This window comes from Kogia breviceps, chromosome 19 (assembly GCF_026419965.1).
Source record: "Kogia breviceps isolate mKogBre1 chromosome 19, mKogBre1 haplotype 1, whole genome shotgun sequence".
Taxonomy (NCBI): Eukaryota; Metazoa; Chordata; class Mammalia; order Artiodactyla; family Physeteridae; genus Kogia; species Kogia breviceps.
Window position 1 is genome coordinate 48,938,874 of NC_081328.1, and position 23,103 is coordinate 48,961,976.

Sequence of the window (23,103 nt, forward strand, 5' to 3'; positions counted from 1 at the left end):
GCTGGTGACCCTGCAGCCCGGGTGGAGGCAGGGGTGACGGGAGGGGCTGGCAGGCCCAGGAAGGGGCGAGGCACAGGGTCCCCTGACGGCCGCCGCCCTTCCGAAGGTGCCCTGGGACGATCTCCGCTACCTCTTTGGGGAAATCATGTACGGCGGCCACATCACTGACGACTGGGACCGCCGGCTCTGCAGGACGTACCTGGAGGAGTACATCCGGGCGGAGATGCTGGAGGGAGAGATGCTGCTGGCCCCGGGCTTTCAGATCCCCCCCAACCTGGACTACAAGGTGAGCGCTCCTTCCAGGGACGGGTAACGCATTACACACGAGCTCCCTCTGTGAAACAAAGCAACAGAGGTCAGTGCCATCCCGCGGGCTCCCTGGCGAGAGCCTCTGTCGCAGATGGACCACCGATAATCGTGCGAGTGGACAGGCAGCCCAAATAAGGGGGCTTGAGAGGCAGCCTCCACACAGGAGAGTGGAAACTTCCTCTGTGTGGCTGGGGAGCAGCCCCAAAAGGGGGTCAGGGAAATGAGGTTTGGTACAGAGGGCAAGACGTGGACAGAACGTTCTGGGAAGCGATACTTAATAAACGGAGGACACGGGTCCTGGCTCGCACAGCTCTCCCTGCTTACCCAGCCCCCCTCCTTTTGCAGGGTTACCACGAATACATCAATGAGAACCTGCCCCCCGAAAGCCCCTACCTGTACGGCCTGCACCCCAATGCAGAGATTGGCTTCCTGACGGTCACCTCGGAGAAGCTGTTCCGCACCGTCCTGGAAATGCAGCCCAAAGAAACCGAGTCGGGAGCCGGCGGCACCGGGGTATCTCGCGAGGAGAAGGTAGGAGCCTGACTACCCATCCGGCAACAGAGGAAGGGCAGGGCCTGGGACCTGGGGCCACACGACGGGCAGCAGCCCCTGGGAACTTGTTAGCAGCCTCGTCAGGCCCCACTCCAGACATCGGGATCAGGAACTCGGCGGGAGGGGAGCCTGCAAGCGGGCTGCTGCAGCCCAGACACAGCAGCGAGGGCTGAGCTAGAGAGACGCGGGGCATCTCACGTACTCGCCCGGGCAACCTCCCTCCCTGCGGCTCCTCGCTTCACTGGCTGGGCTGCCGAGAGCGCCTGCCCTTCAACCCGCGAACACAAGGGCAGCAGCCGAAGTCCTGGGAGGGCAGCACATGTGGCTCAGGCAGGGCAGTCTAGACGCTTAAACCAGTCCCTCCAGATGTGCTTAGGTGAGCACAGGGGACAGATCCCATGAACACTCACGGCAATAGCACAGCACAGACAACGTTAAGAGCATTTGATCAATTCCCAGCTGTCAGGGTTACCTCTGCCGTCTCAAGAGGCAGCGGCTCCTTGGTTCTTCTTAAAATATCCCGGACAAGCTCTACTAAAACTTAGCTAAGTACTGGGCTTCCCAGTTAAGGAGACCACATCCTTGATAGGAAGCCTCTCTGCTCTGAGGCCCCTTGACCTTTTCTTTGTCTAACGACTGAAACCAGAGACCTGCTGATGGTGCTCTGGTGGCAGTGGTGCCCGTGACCACCACGTGGGCCACCCCTTGAGAGGCTGTGCCCAGCACGGTCCCTGCAGACAGCCCACACCAAGGACAAGGTCACAACCCCACGGCCACCAGGTGGTCTGATGGGGGAGGGAAGCAGTGCATTCAGGGACGGCTGAAGGCACCAGGTGAGGGCAGCCTGATGCTCCCGCGGCCAGAGCCATATGGCCTTGACAGCGAAGCCAGAACACTAAAGCCCGATGGCCGAGATTACCTTCCCCTGATCAAACGCAGGGCTGCACCTCCGTGATCCCGTTTTTCTGGCAGCTCTGCCTGCCTTGCTCCTGGGCTCGGAGTTGAACGTCAGGGCAGCACCCGGGCCCTGGCGCTGGGGGAGGACTGGGGTGCGGGCGCAGTGACATGGGCGGGCTGGGGGCCGGCTTCCAGGTGAAGGCCGTGCTGGATGAGATCCTGGAGAAGACCCCGGAGACCTTCAACGTGGCCGAGATCGCGGCCAAGGCCGCCGAGAAGACCCCCTACGCGGTTGTCGCCCTCCAAGAGTGCGAGAGGATGAACGCCCTGACCAACGAGATGCGCCGCTCGCTGAAGGAGCTGAGCCTGGGGCTGAAGGTAAACGCGGGGGTGGCAGGACCTGGGGTGTGACTTGGGCCGCGGGCTGGCCACCGCAGGCTGACTTCCCTTGGACACAAGACCCACAAGCCCCAGGCCACTGGGCCTCGGCACCTCGCGTTCCCCGGTCCGGAGGAGCGGGCACCTCACGGTGTCTGCAGAGGCATCCAGGTGGCCGTGGACGCCATCTGGACTGTTCCCTGGCAGGAAACCCTGGGGTGGCCGCCACAGGGCATCTGCAGGGGCACCGTACAGACCCACGTCAAGTCTCGGGGCGGGGGCAGGGGCGGGGGGGGGGCTCGCCCACCTGACAGCAGGTGAAACAAGGCCTAGGACTGACCGGGTCCGCATCTGTGCCGAGCGCCCCAGCACCCCTGTCTGCGTGTCCCTCAGGGAGAACTGACCATCACGACCGACATGGAAGACCTGTCCACGGCTCTGTTCTACGACACTGTGCCTGACACATGGGTGGCCCGGGCCTACCCCTCGAGGATGGGCCTGGCGGCCTGGTACGCCGACCTGCTGCTCCGCATCAGGGTAAGGACAGGCTTCTGGGGAGCCGCTGCCCTGACTCTCAGCAAACCTGCCCCCGGGGCCTGAGGAGTGAGGCTGGGGTGGGGGGACACGCGTCCCCGTCAGAGGCCTGGAGGCCCCCGCTGGCCTGGCCTTGATCGGAGCACAGCCGGAAGGGCCTGGGCCACACCACGAGCATGCAGGCCCGACAGCGCCAGGAACTTCCTCCCCGAAGCAAGAAAAGGGCGAGCGCCTGGGCGAGAACGAGAAGAGCAGCCTCTTTCAGACCCAAATCCTCTCCGTCGTGAGCCCTCCCCCGCCTCCTGGACCCTGCTCTCCCCGTCCAGACCGTGAAGGGGCGTCTCGGGCAGGCAGCCGTCTGCGCAGAGGCGGGGAGGCTCTAGCGCGGCCCCACTCCTCCCCCTCCAGGAGCTCGAGGCCTGGACGACGGACCTCACGCTACCCACCACCGTGTGGCTGGCCGGCTTCTTCAGCCCGCAGTCCTTCCTCACGGCCATCATGCAGTCCACGGCCCGGAAGAACGAGTGGCCACTGGACAAGATGTGTCTGTCTGTGGAGGTGACCAAGAGGAACCGGGAGGACGTGACCGCGCCCCCCCGGGAGGGCTCCTACGTGTACGGGCTCTTCATGGAAGGTAACAGGCACCGGCAGGGGAAGCACGGGGCACGTGGGCTCACAGTGGCCTGAGGAGCCCAACCATGCGCCGGCCTCCGCTTGGCTCTGCTGCGGTGCAGGCTCATCTGCAGACCTGAGCCCCCGTTTTGAGGCCACGAGGAGCTCAGCCCTGGAGCCCAGGACAGGCATACATTCTGGGGCTGAGGGTCCAGGAGCCCACCTCTGTGAGGGCTACCGTCCAACCACCGCACCCCCAAGGCATAGGTTCAAGGGCAGGGAGGCCCGGCCGGCCCCCTCCCCTGAGCCCTGTGCGAGGCCATCACATGGCCAGGTCCCAGCAGTGGTGGGAGGGGAGGGGGGGGCGAGGCTGGCACTCATTCAGTTCCACCCACGTCACGCCTGTCCCGCACCGGGCAAGGTCAGAGGGGACCGGCCGGCAGGCCCACTCTGAGCTGAGTGCCAGCGACTCCCCCACCCTATGCCCACATCACCAGAGACAAGCACAGCAGCAACCATTCTGCATGTTTATTTTGGAATTACAGACAGGAAATCTAGGCATCATTAAATAGGGTGAGCAGAAATAAGTCTGGCTCAAGGCAGTAACAGTTGTATGTGCATATACATATTTATACTGTGCAGGTACACGTAGGACAGTCGCTACATAGGGAGGGAAGCAGGGAGCTTTAGTCTGCCATTTTCAGCTGGCGTTATGATTTCCTGCCACTGAAATGAACAAGGCTGATGCGTGAGGCTCTGAAACCACCACGCACACAGACAATGGAGCCCCACGCTTTAGGGCTGATCTGTCCCTCAGAGGTGCACAGCGAGACATACAGGCAGTCACGCCGTGTGCACACGACCCCCCACCACCCCGTCCTCTGCCTACAGACGCCCCCCCCGCCCCCGCTTGCAGCAATTCCTGTGCAGCCCAGGCCCTGGCACCTGGCCGATCTCTGCAGGGGTGCGGGTGCAAGCCAGGCCCCGCCCCTCCCCTCCCCCACTGCCAGCACGACAGATGGGAAGCAGTCACCTCACCCTGGGCCACCCCGACCCTCGGCCGTGCTGTCCCTGCAGGGGCTCGCTGGGACACGCAGATGGGAGTCATCGCCGAAGCGCGGCTGAAAGAGCTGATGCCTGCCATGCCCGTCATCTTCATCAAGGCCGTCCCTGTGGACCGCATGGAGACCAAGAACATCTATGAGTGTCCCGTGTACAAAACACGCGTCCGCGGCCCCACCTATGTCTGGACCTTTAACCTGAAGACTAAGGAGAAGGCAGCAAAGTGGATCCTGGCAGCCGTGGCGCTGCTCCTACAGGTCTAGCTGGAGCCCCGGGTCCCGCTGCGAGGCCCACGCTGCCCGGGGCCAGGTCCTGACCGCAACTTCAAATTTACAGTTAGGAACTCAGCCTTGCAACTATCACTTATTTTCACAGGAACTGATGATTGCCTTTTTGTTCTCCTGAATAATCGAGGCACTTTATATAACCACGCACATCTAGACTAGCCAGAGGGTGGAGGGCAGCCTGGGAGAGGGGGGTGTGGATTGGATTAAAACAATGAAGCCACTTAGCCAGGTTTGTCTGATTCACTTGAGCCGGCCTCCGGCCTGATGGCCACCAGGGGCCTGGCACAGGCTTGGGGGTGAGGCCCCAATTCCCAGCAGCCAGGGGAGCATCCCAGGAACCAAACCCCCAAATCCTGACTCTCCACGGGGTCAGCTGGGTTTACTTTTCCCACCGGAGGCATGTAGGGCTAGAGCTGGAGGCAGTCACACCCTTGCCTGATGCTACCTGCAAACACCCACCACCGAGGGCCAGGGTGTTCCATTCCCGTACAAACAGGAGCGGCCACTGCCACAGGCACCGTCCCCTCAAGCACTATTCCTTCTCTCAAGCAAGAAAACCTCCCTCGATTATGGTAATGCCGCCTCCCTGCCCCAGAATTCTAAAAAGCAAACTATTCCACGGAGGGGCCATTTCCATACAGCTCAAGTGCTTCCCTGTCAACTGCCCACTTTCTGAAATTGCTGGGAACGGGAGGGACCACTTTAAACACGTCTGTGTCCTGGGAGGTCACGATAAATGGTCGTCCCCTCTTAGTTCTGGGCAGCATCTTCGTTGTCTTTTGTCTCCCTCCCCTCTCCCCACCATCAGTTCTCACTTCCTGCCACCAGACAAAGTAGACTTTAAAACAAAGTCTACAATAGTAGACAAAGAAGGGCATTATATAACGATAAAGGGATCACTACAAGAAGACAATATAATGTTCACTAAACATATATGTACCTAATATAGAAGCACCTAAATGTATAAGGCAAATATTAACAGATGTAAAGGGAGAAACTGACAATAACACAACCAATAGCAGGGGACTTTAACACCCCTTTAAATCAATGGACAGATCATCCAGAAAATCAATAAGGAAACAGTAGTCCCAAATGACACCTTCGATCAGTTGGACTTAATAGATAACTAGAGCACGTTCCATCCAAAAGCAGAAGAATACACATTCTTTTCAAGTGCACATGGAACGTTCGAAACCAGGACGGATCATGTGCTAGGCCACAAAAGAAGACTTGACAGGTTTAAGAGTACAGAAATTATATCAAGCATTTTTTTCCAACCACAACGGTATAAAACTAGAAAGCAATTCTAGGAAGAAAAATGGGAAAAATACAAACAGAGAGACTAAACAACATGCTACCAAAAAAACACCAATGGGTTAATGAAGAAATCAAAAAGGAAATCAGAAAATACTTCGAGACAAAAATAAAAACACAACTTTCCAACATCTATGGGATGCAGCAAAACCAGTTCTAAGAGGGAAGTTCATAGCGATACAGGCCTACCTCAAAACAAGAAAAATCTCAAACAACCTAACCCACCATCTAGGAATTAATTAGAGTTAGAAAATGAAGAACAAACAAAGCCCACGTCAGCAGAAGAGGGACAGCTGCTCAGCAGCCGAGACACCCTGACTTCCAAAAAGGTGAGCTTGTCCACAGGCACTGCACCCCAGGGCTGAGCGCTGCAGCATGGCAGTGGGCACAGGGAGGCCAGGGCATGGGCGACAGGGCCAAGGAAAGGTGGTATGCACACGCACGCACGCGCGCCAGGAGAGAAGGGGCCAGAGGTGGCCTGCCTCATCCGGCCTCATTCCGTGAGCTCCTGCCCCAAGGGGAGCAGGTGGCTACCGCAGTGCTGGTCCCAGCGCTGCCCTGGGACAGGCCCCCATCTGACGGACCCAGGTAATGGGTGCAGACAAAATGAGACGACGATGAACTGGAAAACCAGGGGTACAGGAAGGCAGCTAGCAGGGCCCACAGACTCCAGCGGGGGCCCATAGGCTGGCACCTCGGTGTTTTCTAGCTTCAAAGCAGAGTAAAGCAAGCACCACCCCACCCCCACCCCCACCTGGCCTCCTTCTAAGTTCAACTTGATGATGAAGTAGTTTTGTGAAAACTTTTTTCCAAGTATTCACTCAATCCATGGGTGAAGAAGAGGTCCTAGAAGCCCTAATTCCGAGGCCAATAATTTACAACAATCCTGGGGCCTTGGTGGGGCTAAGAGGGAGAAGGAAAAATGCCCCTCAAATCCTCCCTCCCTGGGGCCTGGAGAATCCACCCCTTTGGAAGGCAGGAGTCCTGCCCCCAGAGCCTGGGCACCGGGCAACCACCTCTGCTGGCCAGGAGGGGTCACTGTAGCCCTTCGTGTCCAGGCTGGAAGGCCAGGAGAGCCACCACTCTGACTGGAGGACATAAAACTGCCAGTGGCCACCAGGCAACTCATTTTCATCCCTGGTAATAACCACAAAATAGGGAGATTTTCCAGTTTTGCCTTTAGAGCCTGAAATAAAACACTTATTCTACACTCTACACACTGTGGGTAGATGACAAAATTCTCTTCGAACTTTGCGAGAGATGCTTGGAGTTGCAATCCAGCCTTGGGGAGACAGAGCCTGGGACAAAAGCTATGCTGCGTCTGAAGGTGCCGTGACGCCCCGCAGCAGTCCTGGTGGGTGGAAGGGTAGGGGCCCTGGCTGGGGCGAGCGCCCGGGGGCGGGGGGGAGGAGAGGGAGGGCCCCGCCCAGGACCGAACCAAAGGCAACCGGCAGAGACGAAGCGAGCAGCTCGCAAAGGGAGCAGCCACGGATTGCTCAAGCCAGGCCGTGGCACAATGCTTGCTCTGGCCCCACAGCATCTGCAGGAATGCAAACGCTGTTTACCGAAAGCCTCTCTCCAAACAGAAACCCAGTGCCCTGGCACAGGCACATTCTTTTGGCTTCCCTCCTCTCACTGTCCCACAGGACAATTTAATAACTGGTTTGGAGGCAAACAGTGTTAACTGATGTGCTGCTGCCCCCAGGCAGCATGGAGTGGCCACTGCTCCACCCAACTCCCCACCACGAAAGCCTGCAGCTCTGCCCAGGCCCAGGGCAGGGACTGTGGTGCGCCGTCTCAGACGAGGGGCTCCTGGCGCCGGCGCCCCACGCGCACAGCAAGGTGGCGCGGGCTAGGCCAGCCACGGCCTCCCAGGACCCACGGACGAACGCGACCATCGTAGCCGCCAGCCCTTTGGAGGGAGACACGTGAAGCTGCCTCCAGAGCAGGTGGGCGGGGATGGAATCCCGTCTGCTGCCCCCAGCCCCAAGGATGAGCTGCCATGCCCTGGCGCTGTGAGGCCTTCTCTCTGAGCAAGGTTCAAGCACCTGAAGGTGTGGGGACTGGGCAGGGAGGTTCTGAAATCTGCTCCTAGAGACACTGGGGGCGGCGCAGGAGCACACGGGTAGGTATCAGAAGAAACAGGTAAAAGAGTCAAAAGTGGCTGCTAGGGAGAAGGAAGGGCAGCTGCATCTTGTTGGCCTTTCGGTATTTTACCCTCTGAATCCACAAGTTATTTGAATGAAATTAAAGTAATTAAAATGCTGAGAAAAACATGAAGCAAATAAAATTTTTTGAAGCGAGGCTGAAAAGAGAACCACGGTACCGGGACGCAGGCCGCACACAGTGCCAACGCGGACGACGCTCGGCCGCTCGACCCTTTATCCTTGTCCTCCCGCCTCCCCTCTCCCTTCCCCACAGGCCAAAGGCCCAACCATTCCCCACCCCCCCACCCCCCTACCCCCCAGTGTGGGCTGGACCAGCAAAGTCCGGCCCAGAACATCCCACCCGGGAGACTGATCCCATCTGGGGCCACACGGGAGGAGGTCAGGGTCTAAAGGGATCTGGAACCCACAGGTGACTCAGGAGACACCCCACCTCCGACGGCAGCTGCACCCTGCCTGGCCTCCCGGCATCCGAACAGCCAAGGGGCAGCCCAGGAGAGGCCTCGTCTCGTCCTCCCGTGGGACACGGCCAGAGGCCCAGCCGCTAGGGGACGGCTCCTGGGCGGGTGCAGCATGTCCTGCTACCAGCTGCCAGCACGACAGCATCTCATCTCCGCAAGTGCACATCACAGAAACGTCAGGGAGATGAGGCGGCAGCCCCGGGGCCTCTCATGCTGGCAGCTGCAGCGGCCCAGGGCAGCAAGCCAGGACGCTCCTGACCAGGCGCTGCCCCTCTGCTCCCACAGCCTTCGGAACGGCGTGCTCAGTGGCGAGGAGGGGGCACAGAATCTACCTCTGTACCCGCCGGCCACCAGGCCCTCACCCCAGGGCCACCTCCGGCCCCCAGGCACGGGAGAGCATAAGCGTGCCCCACAATACTGACCACACCACAGCCCCAGGACGTGGCAGAAGGTAAAAGGGCTGCCTCACTTAGCACCAGGCTTCCAAAACCTCAACAACCACCCACGAGCCCAGACATACACCCCTGGACATGTAACCAAGAAAAGGACAAAAGGGCCCTGGAGTCCCTGCGAGAGGCCCTGTGGACCCCCGCTGGGGGGAGCCCCCTGTCCCCCTAGTGACCCCCTGGGAAACCGCACTGGGCCAGCCTGGTAGTCAGTACCTGCTGTTCTCAGAAGAAGTTCTTGATCAGCGGCGTCACCATCTTCACCCACAGCTTCACCTGCCGGCTCGGCTGCTCAAAGGTGGCAGAGGACACCACACCAGACCTCAGGTAGAGCTGCTCTTGCTCCTGGGGAAGAGGGACAGACGGGTTAGGGGTCGGCTCCAGCACCAGGGGACGTGTGGCCTGCCGGCCCGGGGGCTCCATGGGGGCCCCAGCACAGGTCACCCCTGTACGCACTCCTTAGAAAAGCTAAGAAGCCAGTGTGTTTAAATTTTTAAGACCAAGCAAGACGTGTGTGGGACAGGCAATTTAGAGCTGAAGAAATACAGCTGGTGGAAAAATTTTTTTTAAGTTCTCCCTCACTAAATGAGGTAGTGCCAATTAAAATAATGAGATTTTCTTTAAATGAGACACAGTTTTTTCTTCTCTCAAACTGGCAAAAAGTTGTTTTGTAACATCATCGCCCTCTGCTGATGAAGGCCCAGGGAACAGGCACTCCCGGACATGCTGATGGAATGAATGGAAAGGGGGCTCGAATCATCTGTCTGTCAGAGCAATTTGGCAACAAGTACCAAAAGCCTTAAAAAGCTCCACTTGCAAGAGTTTATCCGGAGAAAATAACTATGCACTAAGATTTTCATGTACTGATATTTATCACACCAACATTTATGACAGAGAAAACCTGGAAACCCCCTAAATGTCCACCAACCAGCTAATTAAATATAATAAACCCATGTGACAAATCAGCATTCACCATGAGATAATCATACTCTAAAAAACATTTACTTAGCGATACGGGAAAGTGCACAGATATATTAAGTCAAAGACACTGGATATGAGTTAACCTACACAATATAATCCTACTTTCGTTAAGAAGAAGAAAACAAGTTCCACCTCTCCATACGCACAGAGGACGAGACAGGCGAGGCACGATCACAACGATTTCAGTGACTCTCTCTGGATGAAAGGGTCAGCGTCTTGTAACTCGTCTTCATTCTTACAGTGAACGAGTGTTACTTTCATATTTAAAAACAAGTTTAAAAACACTGATGTAAGCCTCGTCTTAAATTGTGTTTAGAACCTTTGAGAGGAGAAACTGCCTCTTTTTTAAACATTACACCCTACAAGTGCTGTGTTTCCTTAATAAGGTATTGAAGCTTTCAAAGGGCACACGGCAGCAGTCAGGGGATGTGATTCTGTTTCCACCCCCAGGAGTGGTGACGTCCCTCTCTGAACCTGTCCCTTTAATCTATAAAATACTGACTTATCCCACACTATGGTGAGGGTCCCCCAACGCTGGCTCTGCAAACACCCTGTCCACTGCGGACCAGGAGCCCCAAGGGGACAGTGGATGCCACCGCACCATCCCATTGGGAGCTGGACGCTCTCTTCTCCGGGGGCAAGAACGGAAGCCACGTCCCTGGCAAACTCCTCTGACCCAGTGAGAACAGAGGATGAAGGACACCGCGCCCTCCAGGCCACTACAGAATCTGTCCACAGCTCTTCCCGTCACGGGCTGGGGAAATCTAGTGCCCGACTTCACGTCTTCCTGCACATTTTTTGCGCTCACTCCCTTGTGAGCGGTGCTCCCAGGGCCGGGGGTCCCTGGCGCTTCAGACTTTGCCAGCCGCCTGCTGACCACGGCTGGATGGGCCTCATGGAGGAGCCAGCCTCGGTCTCAGGGGGCTGCTTTGCAGAAGTCTCCACAGACCCGGCTCCAGCTTTATGTTTTCCAATGAATACACAGCCAAGATTTCAATTAAATTACCAGAAACACTTAAGTTTCCTCACAGACTCCACACGGGGATGGAGAAGGAAGTCAGCTGGTTGAGGTTACAATGCCGTTCAAGGGAGTCTTTCTTAGGTCACAAGTGGTAAAAACCGTGTCCTCTGAACAAAACCAGGAAGCTTTCAGTTTTTATTGTACGTACTAAGTGAAGGGAGGGACTTCGGATTCGGATAAAAATACCTCCCCACTCCGGTGCCCAGTGTGACATGAACAGGGCCCTTCCCTGGGTCCCAAGGAGGACTCCAGAGGCAGCTTCTGAGAGCAGGGACCCGGGCAGACGGGGGTTTTAGGGACTTTCTGGGCTCGGGGAAGGTTGTGCGGCTGGGCAGTCCCAGCACCGGGCATCCTACGGGCCTCTCCGGAGGGTGGCTGCAGTCCCAGTATATGAATACACAGGGGGAGTTCTCCAGAAATGCATTTTTGCACTTCAAAGGCACAGAAATCAACGTACCTCTAAAGAACCGAAGGACTGCAGTCGCATGAACTGCCACCCTCCCACCATCAAAAGCTGCTGGGATTCAGGTTTGGGAAGAAAAAGAAAATATCCCAAATATGTCATTTGGGAAAGCAGCTCCTGACCACAACCGGCCTAGCTTTTCTCAAGATCCAGGATGTGGGTTCAGTCCCCTTACCCAGGAAGTGGGGGAGAGCGGCCAGCACCGGGACCCTGGGCAGAGACTTGCTCCCCCAAATCAGCCCAGACCCATAGAGACCTGGTCCTCGCCAGAGGCCACGTTCACACTGACCACTCGCTACCGTCTGAGGAAACCCGGCTCTCAGCAACCGAGGCGCAAGTCCAGGAGACCCCACTGTTCCTCTCAACCCAGCCCGCTCTGAAGCCGGCCGGCCCCTACTGGCACCTCCTCACTTGCTGGAAGCCTCACCATAGCATCTGTGATCTGCTGAGCAGATCAGATTCTCCCGCTGGCCACCCAGAGCCCGACCGCTGCCACTTCCTCTCGGCCCTGGTCGTGAAGCCCTTCCCGGCACCACGGCCCCACTCAGTCACTGACAAGATTCCCAGATCGCAGGAGGCAGATCCCGGGGAACAAGGCAGTTACCATTTCCTCGTCCATCAACAAAGGCTCCAACAATTTCGCAACAGCAGTTCCCAAACACAAGAATAAAAGCTTAACTCAGTCTATACGCTTCTGAGGGCTGCCCTACGGCAGTGTTATCTACATTCCCATGACTCAGGAGGGAAGCTGGCACCTTCCCTGGAAAGGCTTTGTTGTCAAGGTCACAAATTTGTGAGCCCAAAGGACCATCTAGGTTTCACATACACAGGTGCTGTGCTTGCATTCTCGAAAGTTCAACGGCACTGCTGCAGGTGCTCAAATGCGAAGATTCACACAGAAGCACTAACTTTCACACAGAAGCACTCGACTTTTAAAGTCGAGTTATTCTCGACTTTAAACAGAAGGCCCATCACAAAAGGAGGCCGAGACCGCTGCCCCTTTGGGAGTCAGTGCCACATTCCTATCCCAGGGAGCAAATGGTGCTCTCCCCTGCCCCCCCCTCCCCAACCTGACCATGGGTCTCCAGCAGCCGGCAGCAGGGGCTCAGGGTCCCGTCCCCCATGACTCTCCAGCCCCACCTCGGAAGAAAGGGCCGCTCTCCCGTGAGCCGTGCCGGGAAGACTCTTCCCAGGGGAGCGGGAGGTCCTCGGTGGGCCACCTAACGCGCCCACCAAACCAGACAAAGCAAGTTCGGTTCTCTCTCAGGCTCTAGGTCCCCGCTCTCAAGAAAAATGCCTGCCTTCCCCTCTCACAACTGTTAAGGAAAGAAATCCTGTTACAACTAGGAGCGTGACAAAAACAACACAGAAATTCCAAGACACCTTGGTAACGGGCCTGCCTTGCCCAACCTCCGTCCCCTGACACGGGCAGGAGGCGAGGCAGCCACGAACTTCCACTGCGTCCCGCCCACCACCGGCCCCCACAAACATGCCACAAGGGGCCCCTGCGCCTGGCCAGGCACACCTCTGAGCAGTCCCTCCACCAGATCCTCTGTAGGTCGATCCCAAACCAGATCATTACCAAGTGAAACAATCTGAACTAAAATAAACAGAATTCAAGTTCTCGGCGCAACAGGACCGTGCTTGCTGACTCGAGGGCACAGACAGAAATCTGTGGACGGGACTGTCAGAGCGCTCGCAACGGCTTAGCTCCCCGTGAACCATCTCTGTCTGCACGGGCCTCTAAGTTCCTTCTAAGGTTCGGCTCTTTTTTCCGGGTTCTCTGTCTCCACGTGCAGAGACTCTGGCTCCCTGCGTGCCCCTTCTGCCTGGGTGGCAACGCTGCCTCCTGCCTCTCCCTCCCCCGACTCTGGAGCACCTTCTGGCGAGGGTCTTCATCAGAAACGACCGAGGCCGCCTGAAGCTCTTCCCTAACGGACCCAGGTCCTGTGTAACCCTGGCTCCTTACCCCCTCTCACAGTCGATCCGCAGTCTCAGAAGAGGTTGGGAACCAGCACCGTACTCACATGCCACTGAGAACAGTGTTACCTTCCCGTGCAGGGAAAGAAAATGTCCCCCAGGATATAAGGGGTTGGGGGAGCCCCTGCAGGGCAAGAGCGAGCCCCAGGCCGGAGGCAGAAGGGCCCGGGCTTTGAAGGACAGCCCTGCAGCAGGCGTCCCTCAGGACCAGCCACCAGGACACGCGAGAGGACCCCGGTTCTTTCCCACTGTGCTCAGCCCCCGGCAGGAGACGACGGCAGAGGCAGCCCTCGGGGACCTGGCAGCCAGCTAGGCCCCCCCACCCCCCCGGGGAGGTCCCACCTGCCCCAACCAACCTGGTGAAGCTGCTGCTGCAGGGCCCGGCTCTCCGTCACAATGGCGATCTGGGCCTCCAGGTCCCGGTGAACCGACCTGTACCCAAAATTAGGAGAGCCAATCAACGTGAGACAGGGCAGGCTGCTCCCTGCCAGGTACAGCCAGAGGCCTGCAGGGAAAAGGAAACGTGCAGACAGGAAGTGAGCACAGCAGCTGCCACAGCCTCTCCAGTCGCGCTCCAACCTAAGAGGAAAGCAGCCCCCCACGGGGTTTGCGTGAACAAGACACCGAGGGGACGGGCTAAGCTGGGGCCACGTCTGCCCAGCCCAGGGTGCTGCCAGGAGGCGCAGGGACTGCAGCGTCGGCGGGGCAGCTGGCACTAGGGACGCTCCCCGGGACGCTCCCCTCTCTGCCGCGTGGCTCGCTGTGGCCTCTGCTCCCGACAAGGCGAGGAGCGGGTTCTTCAAAGGACCCTGGTGATGCCGTGCTCAGGCTCTGTTCTCACCCCCACCCAGCCCGCAATGCTACCAGAGCCCCTCCCAGAGAGCACAGGACCTCTAATCCCCGCTCTCCGAACTGCCTCAGCCGCGTCCTGGCCACCATCCAGCCTCCCCTGTCCTTCCGCAGGCCCGGAGGGAAAGCGGCCCAGCAGAGCTCAGGTCACACCTGCTTCTCAGGAAAGAAGCCAGCTGACCCATGGGCTCGGGAACAGAGATGCTTTCACCCAAGCCGGCAGACGTGGGGCGGTTACAGGCGTGATGAAGGACTGGGTTTAAGAGCAGGTTACTTGGCAAGGCAGGCCGTGAGCAGCCTGCGGGGTGGAGGGCATCTGTCCTTCCTCCTAGAACTGGCGTGAGGACGCCCCCACCACAACCCTTACAAGAGCAGAGGGCAGAGAGGCGAGGGGACTGATCCGGCTCCCACCTCCTCCCAGAGGAGCACTCCATGGGCCCCTGAGTCAGAGCCCTCGGTGTCTGGGCTCCTTTGGGATTTTGTCCCAAATCTCTCAAGGTGGAGCCTGGGTCTGGCCGAGCTATTAAGGGTCCCTGCAAGGGGAGGAGCAGCCCAGCACGGGCCCTTTAAGAGGATGTTGGGGCGGGGGACAGCCGATAGAGCCCCGGCCTGAAAACAGAGCTCAGGTTACTCCACGCTGCATCTACCTGCTGCATCTACCTGAAGACAAGCTGGGCCCTGCCTCCCCAGGGCCACTCGACTCTCCCTCACTCAGGGGCTCGGGGCTTTAGGCTAGACAGACGAGAGGTCACGAGAGGCCAACGCACGAGAGAACCTGGGAGGCCCTGTCCGTTTCAGTCCCACCCCAGAGAACACTGCTTCCCCCTTTTTTGCTAGAAAATGAGCCAGTTAATACCACAGACAGAGGAAAAAGCAGGGCTCGGTGCGAGCAGCCATGTGGTAGTGGCTCCTGCCTTGCCCGCCACCCTCCCCCAGCCCCGGGAACTCGCCATCTCTGACAACACCACGGCGACATCTCTGTAATGAAGGTGATGGATTCTCTCAGAATCCTACATATGCCACCTGAAACACGGCAGGCAGGTCCTCTGCTTTGCACCCCATTCCATCCCCTCTGAGTTCCAGGCCCCATCAGGACTACTTCTCCTCAAAAGACTATTCCCCAAACCTAACCTCTCAAGGACACCTGCTGCCCAGACTTCCTTCCTCCTACGGCGAGCCCGGGCTTGCATCTGGCCTCTATCTTTCCCTCCACGCTGCACCAAGAGCGCCCAGGCCAGGACGCCCAGTGTGGCCACGTCAGTCCCAGGCTCCTCTGCAGGCCACCCTGCACGGGGCCGGCCTCCTCGCACCCTCCCACCACCACGGGTCTCTCCCCTGCCAACGTGACCCTTTCAAAGGGCACACAGGCATGCAGGAGCAACACAAGCAAATCAACAAGATGTAACACACACCAAGCTCCTAAAATAGAAGGCCATTTCCTAATTCTCACTCAGAACAGGAGCATTTCCAAGAACGTCTTGGGTAAGAGATGACGACTCTCTGCTGCCTGTTCCTGTCAATACGCCCGCCATCCCCCCAACACACACACACACACGCAGGGGCCACATCAAAGCCACAGGCTTGCCCGTGTGTATCGCTCGATCGACTGTAGCCTGCTCCGCTGGGCCGCTGCATGTCACCTACCGTGTGGCCCACCTTAGCACGCAGCCAGACCACGCGGGTGGGCAGGCTGGCCCTGGCACACCGCTTGATGCCCAGGGGGGTCCGAGCCTCCTCCTCTGCAGTACAGGCCCTCCATCTGCACTAGGCCCCAGCCCTCCATAAGCCCAGGGCGGGGCAGGACAAGGCGAAATTCTCCACCTGTCGCTACTGCTCCAACTCTTCTTTTTTTCAAAGTATTTTATTATTTCGTATATTTTTTTTGGCTGCACCACGCGGCTTGCAGGATCTTAGTTCCCCAACCAGGGATCAAACCTGTGCCCCCTGCAGTGGAAGCCCGGAGTCCTAACCACTGGACTACCAGGCAATTCCCTGTTCCAGCTCTTCTGATGCCAAGATTGGCCCCTTAAAGACACTGGGTCTGCTTGGCGCTACCTGTCCAGCTGGCTTGCCCAAGCCCACTCAGAGAGGGGACAGGTGACAGCCAGGACTAGGGAGGCCCAACACCCACATGGGTGACGTGGGGTTAGGCTGGTGTAAGTCACTTGCCACCATGACCCTGTGTCCCTCCAAGGCTCCCAGACCACAGGGTCTCGCAGGGAAGGTGGGAAGGGCCTGGTCTTACACGTACTTATTTGCAAAATCTGCCTAAATGCAGACCGCCTCCTCTCGAGGCCACCTATGGGTCAGCCATCAGAGGCAGGCAGCCCATCTCAGCCCAGCCCGCAGCTCCCCAGTATGGACCACTGCTTCTCAACCTGTTTCCATTCCTGATCCCTGAAGGAGCTTTTTAGCCCTGCTGAAGACTTTTTCAGCACCCTCCCCAAGAACCAGTCTCCGCTCCGTGGGGTAGCATCAACCCTGTTGGTTAGGTATGACATACACCTACTTCTTCTCTTTTCTCTCTTCCCTCTGCCACCTCTGCCTCCCTCAGCTTCTTTCCTCTCGGGCCCAGGGTGGACTTCAGGTGAGTGCTTGGATTAAAGAGGCAGCACTTTTTTAGCCTACTGACCACTTTGGTGAGGCCTGCAGTCACCCAACCAACTTTCCCTGTAGTCTCATTTGCACGGTCTTTCTCCATCAAAAAGAAAATAAAGACCATAAATGGCGAGACGGCCACCCTTTGGCGTGCCGTGATGGGGTGGGGGGTAGTGCAGCGTGGGAAGCCAGAGGGGGATGCCACGCAGTGCCACCAGCAGCTCCACATGAGGCCCACAGCCTCAGAGAGCCCGGGACAGGGGGGCTGCTATGAACAAGAGTCCTTCTAGATTGAAGATCACCAAGTCAGGAGTTTTTAGCTATTGGTCTGTGCCCTGAAGACAACTGGGAAATTCTCACTCGGGGAGGGGAGGCCCTCCCAAGAGGCCCTTTTGAGCTCTTGAGCCGTCAGAACCTCCAGCCAGACACACAATGCCACTCAGGATGTCGGGGCGAATACACACAAAGGGTGAGACTGCCGGGCAGGGACTCACTGTCAGGAAACACAGCACTTCCCAGCCCGGCCATAAACCTGTTATCAAGCCCCAAGGCCTCATCCCAGGGCCTGACCTTTGGGCCCAACACCTCTAGCATTCCCAGAACCAGTGGATCAGGGAGAGACTCTGCAGCAGCAAGGACGGCACAGGGGGGGAGAAAGTGCCTTTGGGCGGGGGGCGGGAGACTCTGAACTTCAGCACCGGGGACAGCAGGTCTCACCACCAAGGGAGCATGCCGTGGGTACAGAGATGACTGGACTTGGAGGCCAACAACTTCCACTGCCTCCCAGCTCTGCAATGAGACACCCTGCCCCACGCCCTGGCCTCCACTTTAGGGAGAGAGACACCTGCTTCCACCCTGCTCGCGCCGCCGGCCCTTCACAGTCCCAGCATCGTGCTGAGGGGTAAAGCAGATAGACAGCCCCAGGCTGCCCGCAGCCCAGGCTCACCTGGCCTCCAAGCCCCTTCCAAGCTCGGTGCCCGTCCTCCACTCTGACCACCCTGGCCCAGGGGGTGTCCTCCAAGCCTAGTGCAGTCTCGGGGCTCCACGCTCTGTTCCCTCTGTCCGGACATCTCCTGCGCGGGGGTCTCTGCTCAGTGTCACCTCCTCAGAGAGGCCCTCCCTGACCCCCATCTAACAGATCCCCCTCAACCTGGAGCCCCTCCTGCTCTGGTCTTCATTTTTTTTTTTTTTTTGGTGTTACGTGGGCCTCTCACTGCCGTGGCCTCTCCCTTTGCGGAGCACAGGCTACGGACGCGCAGGCTCAGCGGCCACGGCCCACGGGCCCAGCCGCTCCACGGCACGCGGGATCCTCCCGGACCGGGGCACGAACCCGCGTCCCCCGCATCGGCAGGCAGACCCCCAACCACTGCGCCACCAGGGAAGCCCCGGTCTTCAAAGCCCTTTCCACAACCTGACGCTGTATTTGGATAGATTCATCCACTTATTATCTGCTTCCCAGTAAAACCTACACCTTCTGAGGGCAGGGAGTTAGCCTAGGCCCCAGTGATTTATCCCCAATGCCCTGAATGCTGCCCGGCACACAGCAGGCCCTCAAGAAATACTTGTTTGAACAAAATAAATAAAATGCGGATAAAAATACCTCTTCCGACAAATGATTAAGTATAAAGGGCCTTGAGGTTCTACAGCAGGAGCACGTGAACATTTCAGGTTAGAGACCTTCTGTGAGGATCTCTCCACGAAAAATTCAAAACTATGCACCCCTCCCTCTCCTCCCCCCCACAAGATTCTGCAAGAAATTTCAGAGGGTTCTCAGATCCCTGTAAAAACAAGAGGGGACAGAAGACATCACAGTCCTAACCTCAGATGAATGAATAAGCATCACCTATTCTGAGGCCCGAACAGAACCAAAACACTCCAAGAGGCCCGGAGGCTGGTACCTACTCGGTCCAAGGTGAGCGGCACTGCCCCAGGCGCACCCCCATCCCCAGGTGAGAGCTGTCCCACCTGTGCCCCACAGACAGGATGGAGCTGCCCCGGTTCTCACTACAAGTTCACCTTTGGGTGCCATGCCAAGTGGCCTATCGGGAAGGCAGTAAAAATAGTGACAACTCTCACAATCATTAACAGATTCCTCTGTCAGCAGGAGCCAGAAATCTCTTAATCCAATGGCCCTGCCCCACCCTCGCCACACACATCGTGCTGTTAATGCTGGAATATTGCATCCAGATGAAATCAAAGTCAACATCTTAACAGCAGGCAGAGCCCACGTGCCCCAGCATGGATGTGGCCCTTGCTCTCACAGCAAGAAATCCCATGATGGTGCATACACCACCTCTCAGCCCCCTCCTCTCCATGGAGCAGAAAGCTAAGAAGAGGCGAGAACTAGGCTAGACACACTTCATACTCACTCAGACTCCCCTGAAGTTGCTGCCTCTCCAAGACCTCAAGAGGTTAGTTCACTGGCACAAGGTAGACATAACACGCACAACCTCTGACAAAGCCATCCTGCTCCTGGTTCCCTGTACCCTACTCTCAACCAGGACCAAGTTTAAAAGGGGAACCCCTGGAGGCAACTGAGATGTTGTTCAGTAGGCGAGAGGATAAACCGTGGTCCATCCATACAATGGAATACATTCAGCGCTAAAAAGAAATGACCTATCAAGCCATGAATAGACATGGAGGAAACTTCAATGCATGGTAAGTGAAAGAAGCCTGTCTGAAAAGGCTTCAGTATGTATGATTCCAACTGTATAATATTCTGGAAACGGCAAAACTATGGAGACAATTTAAAAAATCTACAGTTGCCCAGGGCGGAGGCTGGGGGTGTGGGGGGAGATAGGCAGAGCACAAGAACACAGGGGCGGGGAGGGGGGGGGGTCCCCTGGTGGTGCAGGGGTTAAGAACCCGCCCGCCAATGCAGGGGACAGGGGTTCAAGCCCTGGTCCGGGAAGATCGCACATGCCGCAGAGCAACTAAGCCCGTGCACCACAACTACTGAGCCTGCGCTCTAGAGCCTGCATGCCACAACTACTGAGCCCACGGGCCACAACTACTGAAGCCCACACACCTAGAGCCCGTGCTCTGCAATAAGAGAAGCCACCACAACGAGAAGCCTGCACACAGCAACGAAGAGTAGCCCCTGCTCGCCGCAACTAGAGAAAGCCCATGCGCAGCAACAAAGACCCAACACAGCCAAAGATAAACAAGTAAAATAAATGTATTTTTTAAAAAACAAACAAAAAAAGAGCACAGAGGGATTTTAGGTTAGCGAAACTACTCTGTACATTTGTCCAAACCCACAGAACGTACACCACCAAGACGAACACTGATGTAAACTGCGGACTCGGGGTGACAATCACGCGTCTCTGTGGGTTCATCAATTATAATAAATGTAGTGGGGGGCCTGTGCATGTGTTGGGGGCAGGGAGAACACGGGAACTCTCTGTACCTTCCTCTCAATTTTGCTGGGCACCTAACACTGCTCTAAAAAAAACCAAGTCTTTAAACTCCTGAGCTGGTGGTGCTCCCCTCCCCATCAGGTCGGAATGCTCCCCCGCTCCCAGAACCCTGTCCCACCTCACCCACCAGGTGAGGAACGAAGGCCGGGCAACAGGAAGCTGACAAACCGTCAATCAGAAGAGCTGCCAACTGACGGATGTCAAAGGTGGATCCCTACCCTCCAACACCCCCAAAGCCCTCCTGAGGCCAAGCAGATGCTGGTAATAAGACTTCCGGGTTCAGTGTCGCCTTTCATTGACCCATGGGGAGATCAGCAACAAAACTACAGGTGAGGAGGATGCCTCTCCTCGCCAGGGGTCCCAGCCCTCCAACGCCACGCACGGCGTCCCTGCCACCACCCCCGGGACTCCGCTTCTCGCCCATAATCGCACGGTCACTTCACAGAAACTCGAATGCATGCATGTCGCCATTCCCTCCTGAGTACAACCCAAAGCCGTCGCCCCAGCTGACACGGAAGTTGAACCTGGTCCCCCCACTCGCGCCAAAGGTACATTTGGGCTAAGAACCAGGCTTCGAGACTCCCATCCTGATAACCTCTCCACCACATCATGCTTACCCAGGGTCTCCTTGACATATCAAATACGCGCCCTTTGCAAAACTCCAAATAAAAACTAACCAGATGGGACCACATTGCCAAAGGGGTCTCTAGTACATGTCTTTAAAGAGTGGAAGGTCCCTCTGGTTCTTTGAAGCAGCTCAACTTATTAAAATGGGATATATCTTCAAGTCTGCTAGGAAGTCAACAGAGTAGCCAGTGAGGCGGCCTCCACTCAGGCCCCTGGGCAGAGCCAGCCGAGCACACACCCCTGGCTCCATGTTCCTGGTGGCACTCGGTGAGCGGAGAACAACAGAGTACACCCCAGCCCTCGGGGCCTCCCGCCACCACACTGCGCTGCTATCCACTAGCACCCGTGGACCAGCGTGGCCGTTGCCCACGAGACGGCTGTTTCTCCCCACCTCGCCTGCCAGCGTCCACAGGCCTGGACCGAGCGCAGCTTTCCTGCATCGCCTCGCACGTGGCCACAATCAGGTTCAACACACAGTCAAGACCCAGAGCCTAGGGGTGCCTGACTCCCAGAGGCGTGCAGCGGTGACAGCGCTCTCGGAGGGCAAGGATCTGGAAGCAGGAACACGGTATCCCCGTTCCCCCTCGTCGCCCAAGGGCTTCTGGGAGCAGGAGGAGCCGCGATCAGCCCCGGCCTGCCCTGCAGGAGCCTGGGGAAGGGAGCTGTAGTGTAGGCTACTCAGCCATGGGGAAGAATTTTCCGGGGCCCAAACGCAGACACACCGCTTGCACCCAGCATGGCCCCTGCACAGGGCAGGCAATCAGTAGATGGTCCACCCACCACTCCACAGTCCAAATCCAGCGCCACCTGCTCCTTGTCCTAGGTTGCTTTGGGGGAAGTGACCATCAAGAGATGAGCCAGAAAGGGGGGCTGACTTAAGACTCCCCACTACCGAGCACAGCCACTAAGCAGGGAAGGGCCTGGCCTCTCATTTCAGCACTGAGTGACCTCTGGCTCCTGCTGTTAGGGTGAGGTGTCGTCTGCGCAGAAGCCCCTCCCCACGTGTCCCATCGTGCTCTCCCCCTCCCCCTCTACTGCACACACCCTGGGATTCCTGGCCTTCCCCACTAAGCCAGCTGCCAGGTGGCAGGGCTCCACCCGCAGCAGGGCGGGCGTGCGGCAGGCAGGAGGGAGCGGCTGGAGCATGCCAGTCCGGGAAAAGGCGAGACACACTGGAAAAGCCGGTTGGGTGTTTCTGTTTCAACGGTAACTGGGGAGTCACTGCACGTTTATCAGCGCAGCTTCACGGAAATAACCCACGGCACACTCAGAACTGATGGGCCAAGCTACACTGGGGGCCCCAAAGTGACAAGGGACCCCCCGCACCGACCCAGCCACAGGGCAGACGAGCCAGCGCTCTCGACGTGCGTCTGTGCAGCTCGCCAGTCACACAGGTGCCCTCAGAGCTCAAAGCTCCTCCCACTATCCAGCTCTCGGTCTCCACTACCCCACCCCAGGCACCACTGTTATTCTCAGAAGTAACAGAGCCAATCCTAAAATACCTTCCACACCCCCGTGGGCTGGCCTGCCTGCCCGGAGACACCTAGCCACCGGCCGGGTTTAGCCCATGACACATCCAGGATTGGTACAATGGAAGAGCTCACTTCCCACACCAGACAGTGCCACCTGCCTGAGCAGGCACGCAGGCCTCACAGTAGCAAGTGGAAACCACCCAATCCCAGAGGGCTGGGCCCAGGAGGCCTAGGGTGGCCTGGGGGAATTTCCTAGCATACCTCCAAATGGAAACCAATGGTTTAAGGAAACAAGAGTCCAACCTGAGGGTTCAAAGTGATCTCAAGTCTAAACAACATAGATGAGTGGCCATGACACCACCATCCCCCTCCTGCCTTGCTCAGGCTCTCCGGAAGCCCCCAGGACCAGCACAGGAGCAAAATGGGTCTCTGAACCGCCAGCGAGAAGTCAGGAAAGCCAGGCACCTTAGTCAGGGCTTGGGGTCCCCACACTGTCTACTATTCCTTCAGACACAGAACTAACCGAGTTGGCCATGGGGTCTCCCGGAGCACAGAAAGGAGCAGTCACACTCGAGAGACAGGTGCCCTTGGCGTGGAGAAGCAGCCGGTGGTCCCACTGCTAAGCACAGGGTGCTAAACCCGTTTGTTCACATCGTGGCTATCCCCTGGGACTGTG

General features: G+C 57.7%; 2 protein-coding genes across 14 annotated transcripts in view; one reads left to right on the forward strand and one right to left on the reverse strand.

Annotated features, from left to right (window-relative positions):
* The window catches only part of DNAH17 (dynein axonemal heavy chain 17), a 110,819-nt gene extending 105,632 nt beyond the window's left edge, over window positions 1-5,187 (forward strand). For all 5 annotated transcript variants that reach the window (XM_059046474.2, XM_067021672.1, XM_067021671.1 and 2 more), the window contains 6 exons: window positions 107-286; window positions 655-840; window positions 1,954-2,136; window positions 2,530-2,673; window positions 3,079-3,304; window positions 4,360-5,187. In XM_059046474.2, coding sequence (XP_058902457.1) covers window positions 107-286; window positions 655-840; window positions 1,954-2,136; window positions 2,530-2,673; window positions 3,079-3,304; window positions 4,360-4,607 — 1,167 coding nt within the window. In that variant the 3' untranslated portion in view covers window positions 4,608-5,187. The remainder of the gene's footprint in view (window positions 1-106; window positions 287-654; window positions 841-1,953; window positions 2,137-2,529; window positions 2,674-3,078; window positions 3,305-4,359) is intronic.
* The window catches only part of PGS1 (phosphatidylglycerophosphate synthase 1), a 44,560-nt gene that overhangs the window by 1,584 nt on the left and 19,873 nt on the right, over window positions 1-23,103 (reverse strand). For 5 of the 9 annotated variants that reach the window (XM_067021675.1, XM_059046475.2, XM_067021677.1 and 2 more), the window contains 3 exons: window positions 13,819-13,967; window positions 9,234-9,362; window positions 3,796-4,452 (listed from right to left, as the gene is read on the reverse strand). In XM_067021675.1, coding sequence (XP_066877776.1) covers window positions 9,243-9,362; window positions 13,819-13,967 — 269 coding nt within the window. In that variant the 3' untranslated portion in view covers window positions 3,796-4,452; window positions 9,234-9,242. Of the gene's footprint in view, window positions 1-199; window positions 335-702; window positions 775-3,795; window positions 4,453-9,233; window positions 9,363-13,818; window positions 13,968-23,103 lie in introns of those variants that run through there. The other 4 variants (XR_010838265.1, XR_010838266.1, XR_010838267.1 and 1 more) reach the window with 4 other exon arrangements.